Below are 12,282 nucleotides of genomic sequence, written 5' to 3'. Positions count from 1 at the left end.
GGCTGCAGGGGAGCTGCAGGCATGGCGAAGGAGTCGGTGCCAACTTGTCTACAGAACTGGAACAGCTGTTCCGCCAAGGATTGGGGTGCGGGTGGCCAGAATTTGACCATCATACCGGCTCAGTTTGGTTACTACCACATCAGGGGAGAACACAAGGTTTTTTTGGATGCCTGCAGGATCAAGGATTAGAGCCAGAGCTGCTTGTTCTGCCATCAAGCCATGCCCCCAGAGATTTAACTCCGATACAGAATTTGAGAAGAAGAAAAAAAATAAAAAATAAAAACCCCACCACACAGAATTTTTTTTTTTTTTTGTATTATTTTATTGACATCATTTAAAAAAAAAAAAAAAAAAAAGAGTTTATTGCTTATTGTATACTTTGCAGTCAAGTGAAACAGGATTTGTCAATTGCAGCTTGGTATTGAGCGTCTTCATCAAGATAAACATTCTGGAAGAGAGAGAACAAAAAAAAAAATCTTCAGCTACAGAATTAGGAGCACCTACTGTACACATGTATAGAAGCAAAATATAATTTGTTATAGTCTACCATGAACTCTTCATAGCTGAACCGATGACGGGAATTAAGATGAGCAACAATATTTGCAGTTTCTTGACCTGGATTTCCCCATGGCAGAGTGCAACAGATTGGGCACACCTATAAGAGGAGGAATTTATTGTTTGTTTATATCCTACAGAAAACATTTGAACTGAAATGGAATGGAATGTTCACCTTTTTAGGGTCTGCAGTGCAACTTCAACCAAACCTTTTTTTTCCTCTAGTTGATTGACCAGCCTATTAAACGTATAAAAATAATTGAATTTGGTCTTCATTCCCTTGAAGAGCTAACCTACTGCTGGAATCTTCAGAACATGTGTACCTGTTCCATGCTGTGTCTTCTTGCCTTCCCTACATCATTAGTTTGTCATGCACCCCACACCCTAAATATGTAATCTTTTTATATTTGAGCAGACATTCTTTCAGTTCCATTGCTGTGTGCAGGTCAATGACCAGACCCAAGCTCTTCTCCAACTGCGTCAGATCACCCCATATTGGCACAGATGTCCCTTAACCACTTTGGCTCTGGATGCTTTTACCCACTTAAAGCGGGAGTCTGCCGGGACTCCGCGTTTTTTTTTTTTTTTTTAAGTCAGCAGCTACAAATACTGCAGCTGCTGACTTTTAAAATAGTGACACTTACCTGTCCAGCGCGCCCGCGATGTCGGCACCCGAAGCCGATCTCTAGATCGACACTCGAGTGCTGCCACCGCCATCTTGGGTATGGGAATCAGGAAATGGAGCCTTTCGGCTTCATTTCCCGGTTCCCTACTGCGCATGCGCGAGCCGCGCTGCGCAATGAGGACGGTCCCCGCTGCCTCTGGGATCTGTGTGTTTCCCAGCAGGCAGCGGGGCACTTGCGGAAGGGGGCGGGCACTTGCGGAAAGGGGCGTAATGTACGCCCCTTTCTGCAGAGAGCTAGCCCGGAAGTGGGTGCAGTTACCTGGATTATCCAGGTAACTGCACCCCCCTCCCCCCTGAAAGGTGCCAATTGTGGCGCCGGAGGGGGGGGAGGAATCCGATGAGCGGAAGGTCCATTTTAGGGTGGACCTCCGCTTTAATTAATGACCAGGCCATTTTTGTCATTTAGTACTACGCTATTTTAACCGTTAATTATACTGTCAAGCAACACTGTTCACATAACACACACATTTTTATTTATTTTTTCATACTAGTAATGGCAGTACTAGTAATGGCATACCTAGTTTTGACAGGTACCCTGCTTCCACTTCTGCTGCTGGCAACGCAACCCTATGCGGAAGTTCTTCTCTTCCCCCCTCCCTTCCTGCAATCTTCTGGAACACGTCACAGGTCCCAGAAGATTGCCTGGCCACTGAGAGTGCAGTGACGAGCACATGCACAGTGCGCCCCCAGACACCTCACACATCCTGAAGTGTCAGATGCATCATGCTCTAGATTCTGAATAGATTCACAGATTGTGGTCCACTGCAGCCCTACCAGCAAGCCATGACAAAAAAAAAAAAAAAAAAAAAACACACTTTTGTAACAGCACACCATAACATATGGTGTGTCCATTTTGATGCATACATTTGCATTGTGTTGGGATAAAGGCAATGCAATGCAGGAACATGCACATACTGTAGATGTGAATGGTTCCTACACCAACGCTCCTAGGTCTACTAGAGAATGCATACTGGATTTATAGATAGATAGTAATATGCTCCACTTAATGCCTGTAGATCTATGTTATGGTAAACAGTGTGAGGGAGCAATATTCATTTCCTTTATTTACTAGAAACACACAATCAAGAAGCAACGAATACATAGTCCAGGATCAAACATGGTAAAGGTTATGTCTATGCCCTTAAAGAGCAACTCCACTTTTGTTGTGAAAAGGAAAAAAAAAAAAAAAATCCCTCCTGGGTGATCAACATACTGTACATTGCAAGGATTTGTGTTGCAGAGTCTTACCAGTTTCTGCTCCAAAGGAAAAACAGTTTTCACCTCTGTCTTTTGGATAGTGATTCTGAATGGGAGGAACTTTTCATTATTGATCAGCTTATGAACTTGCAGTGCTCTAATGGAGGAACGCTGCAAGGTTGACATAACCTTTTGAAGTGATCATCTCATGAATGAACTTTGTTGCAAATCCAACTTACATCTCAGTGCAGACTTCTAGGAAAATGAATCAAAATTGGGAGTTACCCTTTAAAGCTATACTATATTATCCTGTAAAGCATTGCACCCGTGATCAGCAGATCACCGATACAATGCAGGGCTATTGCAGACTGTCTGTGAAAACCTCATAGAGGCAGGCAGTTACACAGACAGGAGACATAAATGAATTAACTGGAGCACTCTGTTAGTTCATTGAGAACCACAAGCAGACAGCCACCATAACATTGTAGATCTCCCATACAAAGAACTGGCAGAGCCCCACATGGCCACATCTTTTTCAAATTGTGACAGCAGGTGCAGGGAGAAGATCCCCAGCCTGCTGTCACAGCAAAGACTCTGGGGGGAGGGTTTAGAGTTGCAGGTGTAACACATTAGAAAAAAGGTGAACTTATCCTTTAACCTGGATAAAAAGAAGAAGAACAAAAAAAATTACCGCTTCCCCATCTTCAAAATAATGCATAAAGATACAATGATCAAGCAAAGCTTGTCTATTCAGGTCCTGCTGTGGACACAGAGGGCAGGTGTATGTCGTTTCCATCCTAAAAGAGAGGAAGTAAAGAGTTCACAAATCATTGATGCAAGGAACAATTTTCTAGGTCATCCATTTTAGCCCTTAGGACCACCAGCTAAAACTATGGCTGTACACATTATGCCACGAGGCACATGGTAGACATTCAGTACTATGTTTGGATGATTCAGGGTTTGACTATCCTTTCCACTACAAAAAAAATAAAAATATAATTTTGCATATATAGGCTTGTTTGTTAACATATATACAAGCCACAGATATGCTTCCTTGCAGAGAAAAATGGGAAGCTGATGTGGGACCTATAGATGGGGACAGCTAGGAGCAGATCTTAGTGGCTAGCCCACTGGGGTCAGTTTTGGCAACCCAAAAACCCGTCTCATCCGTTTATCCTCCATTGCACATATAGAACGTCAAAACAGTTGCATAGGTGGGGTAGAAAGGAATCCCCCATTGCCCAAAATGCCAGCTACAGTCAGGGAATCAAATGCATATGCTTGTGAAATTACCTAAATTTGTGAGAGATACTGGAAGGAGGTAGTAAGAACTATTAATTGTATATATTAAGTACAGTTAATACTGAATACACTTGAACATTTACTAGGCTTGGTGGGAGGAGCTTTACTCTCCCTCTACTTATAGTGCTTTGGTTAGACTACTGTATTTAGCCATATATTTAAAGAAAAGGGAGGGGAAACTAGAGGGGCTGGAGGGTAACCAACCCCCGGGACTTTTAAACGGTACCCTAGTGGAGGCAGAACAGTCACATGCCCAAAGTAAAAAACGCACAAAATTTTATTTTGAAATACAAACAGATGTTAAAAACACTGATAAAGAAAGTATAAAACACAAATGTCAGATATTAATGTACAGAGCCGGTACAGGATCACAGGTGACCACAAATGTTACCAATCTATACATAGAGATGCTGCAATTTTCAACATGTTTCGCTCCCTTGAGCTTCCTCAGGATATTGCAGCTAGCGTTAAAAACATGCGTGTCATAGCTCCAATTTATGTAAAATTCAATAATTAACTTTGATCACATCCGAAAAGATAGGGGGGAACAAATAAGGAAAGAGCCACAGGAGAACATCGGCAGTCCCAAGCAATCTGAAAAATGATTGCGGTAGGATGTACTAGAATCAATGCGGGCTAGCTAGGGCGATATGCCTTTAAATGTCTGGGCATTGTCAGACTGACTTTGAGCAAAATCCTTTAAGTATCCAAACTGTCTTGGTATAGGAATGTCAAGAGCGATGCAGCGCTAAACCATTGTTGCACCCAGAGTAACGGGAGGTCCTTCACTGTCAATTACCAAAGGATAGCGGTAGTACATCCTACCGCTATCATTTTTCAGATTGCTTGGGACTGCCGATGTTCTCCTGTGGCTCTTTCCTTATTTGTTCCCCCCATCTTTTCCGGTGTGATCAAAGTTAAATTATTGAATTTTACATAAACTTGGAGCTATGACACACATGTTTTTAACGCTAGCTGCAATATCCTGAGGAAGCTCAAGGGAGCGAAACATGTTGAAAATTGCAGCATCTCTATGTATAGATTGGTAACATTTGTGGTCACCTGTGATCCTGTACCGGCTCTGTACATTAATATCTGACATTTGTGTTTTATACTTTCTTTATCAGTGTTTTTAACATCCGTTTGTGTTTCAAAATAAAATTTTGTGTATTTTACTTTGGGCATGTGACTGTTCTGCCTCCACTAGGGTACCGTTTAAAAGTCCCGGGGGTTGGTTACCCTCCAGTTTCCCCTCCCTTTTCTTTAAATATTTGTATTTTGGGATGTGGTACCCCCTATAACGATCACTTCATCTATTCAACCTTCTTTGCTACTGTATTTAGCCAGAAAATTGATAGCCAGATACTGGCTCTCGCCTCAAGTCCCCACAAGCCAATGGATTCAACAAGTCATTCAATAAGACTTATTTGCGAGAAAAAAATAAATCAATAAATAAAAAACACCCCACACACACACACACAACACTTGCCATGGGAACGCTGTCCACACATTTTCTAAAATTTGGCGGGAATGGTTGGAGACTCCTGGAATGTGTCCCCCACAACTGGTTTTAAATAGATTGCTCCAAAATGTGAAAGGTGGACTGGGAGGTTCATGGTTTCTAGTAAATATTTCAAAAGGGAAGTGGAATGTCTCAGTTGGTAGGATACTACATTAGACGAATACTAGCTACACATTAAATGGGACTCATTTGGAATCTACGCACATCACAGATGTTTAACAGCCTTTATCTTTTTCTTAGATTAAAAATTTCTCTTGGGGTTTTTTTTTTTTTTAAACCTTCTACATGCAAATATAATATATATATATATATATATATATATATATATATATATATATATATATATATATATATATATATATATATATATATATATATATATATATATATATATATATATATATATATATATATATACATATACATATACATATACATATATACACACATACATACACACACACACAGTAAAAATTTATAAATCCTGAATACAGTTCTATTTGAATGGAAAGTGTTGATATTTTGACAAAGCTTCTTATATGAAGTTGGACTGAAAGTTTTATTATATGACCTAATGTACAATTAAACTTTCTTATTAAAAAAATAATTGTATTTCCATTCTCTGTGTACTGTGGGAGACCAGATATAGTGAATGCAGGGTCCTGGGCTTAGTAACACTTTTAAGACTGCAGCTGTGCATGTGCTTTTAGGGTTAAATGCCAGACATGGCTGCAAGAACTGGGACTCAAATTAACTGACTATCCCCTTCTGTCTCCAACCAAGGCTGCTGCTAGAGTTAAAAAAAAAAATTAAAAAATTATGAACCAACACACCACACCAGGAATTTGAATTTCGCAATTTGAGCCTCTGTAGTATTGTTATAAAACAGACTTGGAATCTATGCAATACTGTTGAATTTTAAAAAGGGATTTGGTGTCTGAGGTGCACCTGCATGAGGAAGCCACTTTTGTTAAAGCCCTACATCTTGTGAGCATTTAAAATCTACTGCCAATGTAAAATTTGTATTGACCACCAAACAAGATACCGGAGAAATGGTTTCATGCTCCCTCCCTCAACATACCCTGCACCACCTCCCTTTACATGCTCTTCCCAGGTTTATCCACAAGTGTCCAGACATGAACCAAGATGCCCCCCCATGTAAAATTGAGGCTTTGTATATTGCAGTTCTAAGCACTGACCCACTAGGGCCTTATGGTAAATACAACTTCACAACAGCAAACAGGGTAGAGAGTCCAACATCACTTAGCAATATCTTTATGTTTTAGATTTCCAAACAAACTGTACATGCTGCTCTAATATCTAGTTGTTTGCACAGTACAAGATGCATATCCAATTATGGATTGTACATTAGCAAGTCTGCAGCTACTCTGCATTAAAGAATGTAGATAAAATATTTCTTTGACGTATATGGTAAAATCTCAGATGTTAGAGCCCATTAAGAAGTCTACACTTAAAAAATTTGCCACCACCTCCAAGCCACCATTTTACATAACATTTCTACAATACATTTTTGTTGTTATCCTTACTTAGGCATATACAAAAAAAAAAAAAAAAAAAAAAAAAGGGGGGGGGGGGGGAAGAAAAAGGAGGAAGAGGGAAGAAAAAGGAGGAAGAGGGAAGAAAAAGGAGGAGAAGGAGAAGGAGGAGGAGGAGAAGGAGGAGGAGGAGAAGGAGGAGAAGGAGAAGGAGAAGGAGGAGAAGGACGTTTTTTAACACGCTAACTGAAATGTATTTAAAACTTCGTACAAAATCCTTTGCTGGTAATGACAGCTTCAAGACGCCTCCCTATATGGAGAAACTAGTCGCATGCATTGCTCAGGTGTGATTTTGGCCCCTTCTTCCACACAGTCTTCAAATCTTAAAGGTTCCGTGGGCCTCTGATCTTTAGTTCTTTCCATAGGATTTTCTATTGGATTCAAGTCAGGTGATTGGCTGGGTCATTCTAGCAGCTTTATTTTCTTTGAAACCAATTGAGAGTTTCCTATGCTTTATGTTTGGGGTTATGGTCTTGTTGAAATGTCAACCCTCATATCATCATCATCAGATTTTTATCAAGAATGTCTTGGCACATTTTTATATTCATCCTTCTTGCCATGACATGAAGTTTGCCAGTTCTGTATGCTGAAAAACAGTCCCAAACCATGATGTTCTCACCTCCAAACTTGACTGTTGGTATGCTGTTTTTGGGGTGAGGTGCAGTGCCATTTGACCTCCAAACATGGTGTGCATTATGGCATCCAAATTCAAGTTCAATTTTGGTCTCATCTGACCAGATTATATTCTCCCGGTATTTCACAGGCTTGTCTAAAGGTTGTGCCGAAAACTTTGAACAAGCTTCAAAATGCTTTTTTTTTGTGGTGTTCACACTGAGTCTTGCGTGGTGAGCGTGCATACAAGCCATGGCAGTTCTTGTTTTTTTTTAAACAATCGTACCTGCAAATTCCAGAGCTTTCCAAAGCTCTCCAGAAGTGGTCCTTGGCTCTTGGACAGCTCTTCTGATAATGATTTTCACTCCTCTGTCAGAAATCTTCCAAGGTTCACCTGGTTGTGGCCGCTTTATGGTGAAATCATGTGCTTTCCACTTTCGGGTTATGGCTCCAACAGTGGTCACTGGAACATTCAGAAGTTAACCAATATGCCATCAGTATGTTTGTTTTGCAACAATAAGATTGTGACGGTTTTGAGAGCCCTTTGCTTTTACCAATCATGAGATGTTTCGTGTGACACCTTGTTAATAAGACACCTTTTTATAGGCCATCAGTTGAGATTGAACGAGCTGATATTAATTTATACTGACAAGGGGCCAGGATTGCTTTTTGATTACTGATAGATTTCAGCTGATGTTTCGGCTATCCATACCTTTTTGAACCCCTCTTTCTTCATGCGTTTAATACTTTTACCCTTTGTCATTCCATTTTATTACACATAAGTTAATTTCTGGACTTTATGGTTTTGGTTTCTTTGTATGTATGAATTGCATGGGTTATTACTGACACATGGTGAAAATGTCATAATATATATTATATCTCTCCACATACATTTTGCCTTTGCAAAGGCAAAAGCCATGTATTACAGAAAATTTAAATTGAACATGCTGGATTTGCACCCAGTGGTGGTGAAAAATTTAATTCTTACCATCAGCATATGAAGAGGTAGATTTCCCAAGGCATTCCAATATCTGAGATTTTAACATGGATTGAAATAATAATAATTTTTTTTTTTAATTTTATAATATATAATATAATATAATATAATATAATATATATGACACACCACACATGCAATAGACCACCACATGAACAGAATGTATTTTAGCACACTGTAGCCTTACGGCTTTGTTGCACAGGCACCATCGGTGTTCTCCCCTCTGGGTTCTTTGGGTGCAATCCCGTATTCCTCCTGGTAACTTTTGCAGGATTTGTAATGAAGCCGCATGCAGGATAATTTCACCTGTAAGAAGAAATTGAAAGCCAATTTTAGCTTTATACAATACTTTTGTATAGGAGTGAAAAAGTCATAAATGTGAAATCACTTCTGTTTAAAAAGAAAACTCCCTCCTTGGTTGAAGATGCAAATTTCTGCATAACATAGCTTCTGAGCAATCGGTGGGGGGGGGGGGGGGAAGTAGTGCCAAGCTTGAGCCTGAAAAAACATGAAAGCATTTAACCCCCATAATTGCAGGGCAGAATGCAATAAACAGGGTGCACAATTTCACGGATGGGAGCTGAACAACTGTCAGGAATCATTACAGAGTGGGGGCACTTTGTGCTCATCTCAGCTAACAGAGTCGGGGGTTTGGGGGAGATCCATTATTTCATGCTTATCGTTAACTGGCAAAAAAGCCAAGTGGAAGGATCGCATGTTAACCCCTCAATGGGCGGGAACCTTCAATATGTAACCAGTGGACACTACTTGAAGCCTGCTGGTTATTTTACAGCTGTTTTTCAGGGGAGAGGGAGAGAGTGGAGAGGGCGACTGTAATGCTGCCTTTTATATTCTCCAATATAGTAACAAAGTGGCACCCGCATAGAAGATTGCAACTTGCCACAGGTAAACCAAAAAACACACAAACGATGCAATTAAAACCTCTGCACCCAATGAAACACTCATTACCACAGGTGAAAATTAACATGTTGGCTCTGAAGAAGGTGCCACCTTCAAAATACATCACCCAGTTCGGACCCTGGCACGGTCCCCCCCCCCCCCCCCCCCGAACTCTGGAGTGCACTGTGGCTAGGACTTTAGCGTTACGGACAGGTAGCTTGATGAGCATTCTTTAGTTACATGTTTGGGAGTACATTTTATGACAATTTTGTAATAAATATTGTGGGATAATGGACTAGGCTAGGCTAGTGTTCTTTTTCTGTGAGTTTCTTTTAGCAAATGAAAAACACTAAACCATGACAAAAAATAAAAAATAAAATGTATTTACATAATAAACAAACTTGTAACTTTCCAAGAACGGCAAGGTGACCACAAGCAAACATTTCTCCCTTTTAATTTTTTTATTTACCAGGAACGAATGTCCCATCACAGATTTAACTCTCGCGGTACACACGTATTCAGTTTAAGTATCCACCATGCCTCAGGCTTAAGCAGTTTTTTTATGGAAATCACCTTTCCTAACTTGTTTAGTAACCCTTTCTAGGCCATGGAATTTGGAAACCAGATAAACACCCTCCATGGATGCCCCTAAAAAATGATGGGACACAGTTGAAAAAGGTTCTGTAGTAACATTGGCAGCAGCTGTATAATGCTCTCCACGGATGACTCGTACAGCCTATCTGCTATAATGAACACATGGTACAATATATATTATAATACATTTTATATATTTTTTTTTTTTATCACACACACACGGGATGTGCCACAGTTTGTATAGTTTATAAAAACCTCTCCAGTTGCCATGTGCTGAATTTGTGTTGTCTTAATGTGAAGTCTGCAATAGTTGCAAGACTTCACCCCTACACATACACGAGCCTTTATATGAAAGCCAAGATCTCCAATTTTTCTGAGAATTAAAAAAAAAAAAAAAAAAGTACCCAGTGTGGGGGGCTTCTTGACATTCTCCCCCACCCACACCCCCAAAAAAATAAATAAATCTTTAGATCTTAGATTTAGAAACAATTTACCTATTCTTTTCAATTATAGCTTTAAATTCTTCTGGGCAATCACAAAAAAGGTCACACCCTTTCTTTAATATCCATTTCCTTCTATTGTTGTCAAAAGGTTTCAAACATTTCATGCAGCAGGGAATCCCGTGTGCATTCAGACACTGAAATACCCCTAATGCCGCGTACACACGACAGGACTTAAGTCCGGCAGACTTTCGACTGAGTTCTGACGGACTTTCCGAATGAACGGACTTGGCCACACACAATCACACCAAAGTCCGACGGATTCGAACGTGATGACGTATGACTGGACTAGAATAAGGAAGTTCATAGCCAGTAGCCAATAGCTGCCCTAGCGTCGGTTTTGGTCCGTTAGACTAGCACACACACACACACACACACACACGCGGATTCTGGGTCCGGCAGAGTTCTGTCAGAAAAATTTGAAACATGTTCCATTTCTAAAGTCTGTCAGACTTTTGCAAATCAAAAGTCCGCTGCAGCCCACACACGTTCGAATAGTCTGCCGGAATCATTCCGTCAGACTTTTGATGTTGAAAAGTCTGGTCGTGTGTACGGGGCATAAGAATTAGGGGCAATGATTGCACTTCTCTTTGAAGGCCTTTTCAGTCAAGCAGTTATGTTTCACTCTAATTCCCTTAACCACTACAATACAGGGCACTTTCACCCCCTTCCTTCCCAGCCCAATTTTCAGCTTTCAGCGCTCTAGCGCTTTCAGTGACAATTGCGCGGTCATGCTACACTGTACCCAAATGAAATTGTTATCATTTTGTTCGCACAAATAGAGCTTTATTTTGGTGTTATTTATTCACGACTCCGTTTTTTTTTTTGTACGCAAATGATCATGTACATATGTGTGCAGGTGATCACGTACATATGTGTGCAGATAATCATTGGGACATGTGATTTTAGTGGGACATATGTGGGGGACATGTTTTTATTATTAGGGACATGTGTTTTTATTATTTGGGGACATGTATGTTTTGGGGACATGTGTGTTTTGGGGACATATGTGGGGACTGTGTTTGTACTGTGTGGTGTGTTGTGTGTTTACACTACACTGATGATCAGTGAGTAAAAAGCTGTAAAAAGCAGCCCATACTCACTGATCATCAGCCGGCTGCAGCGTTCTGCTCTCCTCTCCTCAGCGGTGACTTCCGTGTGAGGAGAGGAGAGCCGATTGCCTAGCAACCGGCTGTTTGTTTACATCACATGACGGCCGTGATTGGACACGGCCGTCATGTGATCAGGAGGGCCAATCACAGAGCCCTCCTGCCGATCTGAGATGTGCCGTGTCCGGGTGACACGAGCACATCGGGATCGCGCCGCTGCGCGGGCGCGCGCGCGATCCCGCTACTCCTGAATGACGTTCCTGAACGTCCTATCAGGAGTAGACGGCTCCCACCCGGCCGTATATATGCATTGGCCGGGTGGGAAGTGGTTAAGACCCCTTTCACACTGAGGCAGTTTTCAGGCATTTTAGCACCTGAAAACTGTCTCTCATGCCTCCCCAGTGCGAAAGCTTGAGTGCTTTTACACTGGGGCAGTGCGCTTGTGGGACAGGGGAGAAAAAAAAAATAAAAAAATCCTGCAGGCAGCATCTTTGGGGCGGTTTGCACATTGGAACGAATGGGCAGCACTTCCAAAAGCGCTGCAACACAGGCAGTATTAACCCTTTCTTCAACCGCTGGTGGAGGTTAAAGCACAAGTGTGTGTGCAGGAGAAGTTACACAGAAAGAAGGCTCGTCGCATAGTATATAAAAACAGAGGGTTTATTTAAGCTAAAATATGCACAACAGAGATATTCTAAATAATAAGCAGACAAGAGGATTATGTCAGATCCATCCATCTTGGAGGTCGGGAGA

General features: G+C 41.0%; 1 protein-coding gene across 2 annotated transcripts in view; it reads right to left on the bottom strand.

The window, feature by feature from the left end:
- Nucleotides 1-339: 339 nt before the first annotated feature.
- The window catches only part of RNF138 (ring finger protein 138), a 34,029-nt gene continuing 22,086 nt past the window's right edge, over nt 340-12,282 (bottom strand). For both annotated transcript variants that reach the window (XM_077492616.1, XM_077492617.1), the window contains exons 3-6: nt 8,614-8,732; nt 3,129-3,234; nt 548-655; nt 340-448 (exon numbers count right to left, since the gene is read on the bottom strand). In XM_077492616.1, the coding sequence (XP_077348742.1) occupies nt 386-448; nt 548-655; nt 3,129-3,234; nt 8,614-8,732 (396 nt within the window). In that variant the 3' untranslated portion in view covers nt 340-385. The remainder of the gene's footprint in view (nt 449-547; nt 656-3,128; nt 3,235-8,613; nt 8,733-12,282) is intronic.

Source organism: Lithobates pipiens, unplaced genomic scaffold, assembly GCF_037356315.1.
Source record: "Lithobates pipiens isolate NorthernLeopardFrog02 unplaced genomic scaffold, aLitPip1_a1.2 Scaffold_19, whole genome shotgun sequence".
NCBI classification, from domain to species: Eukaryota; Metazoa; Chordata; class Amphibia; order Anura; family Ranidae; genus Lithobates; species Lithobates pipiens.
This window is presented reverse-complemented; position numbering and strand designations above follow the sequence as displayed.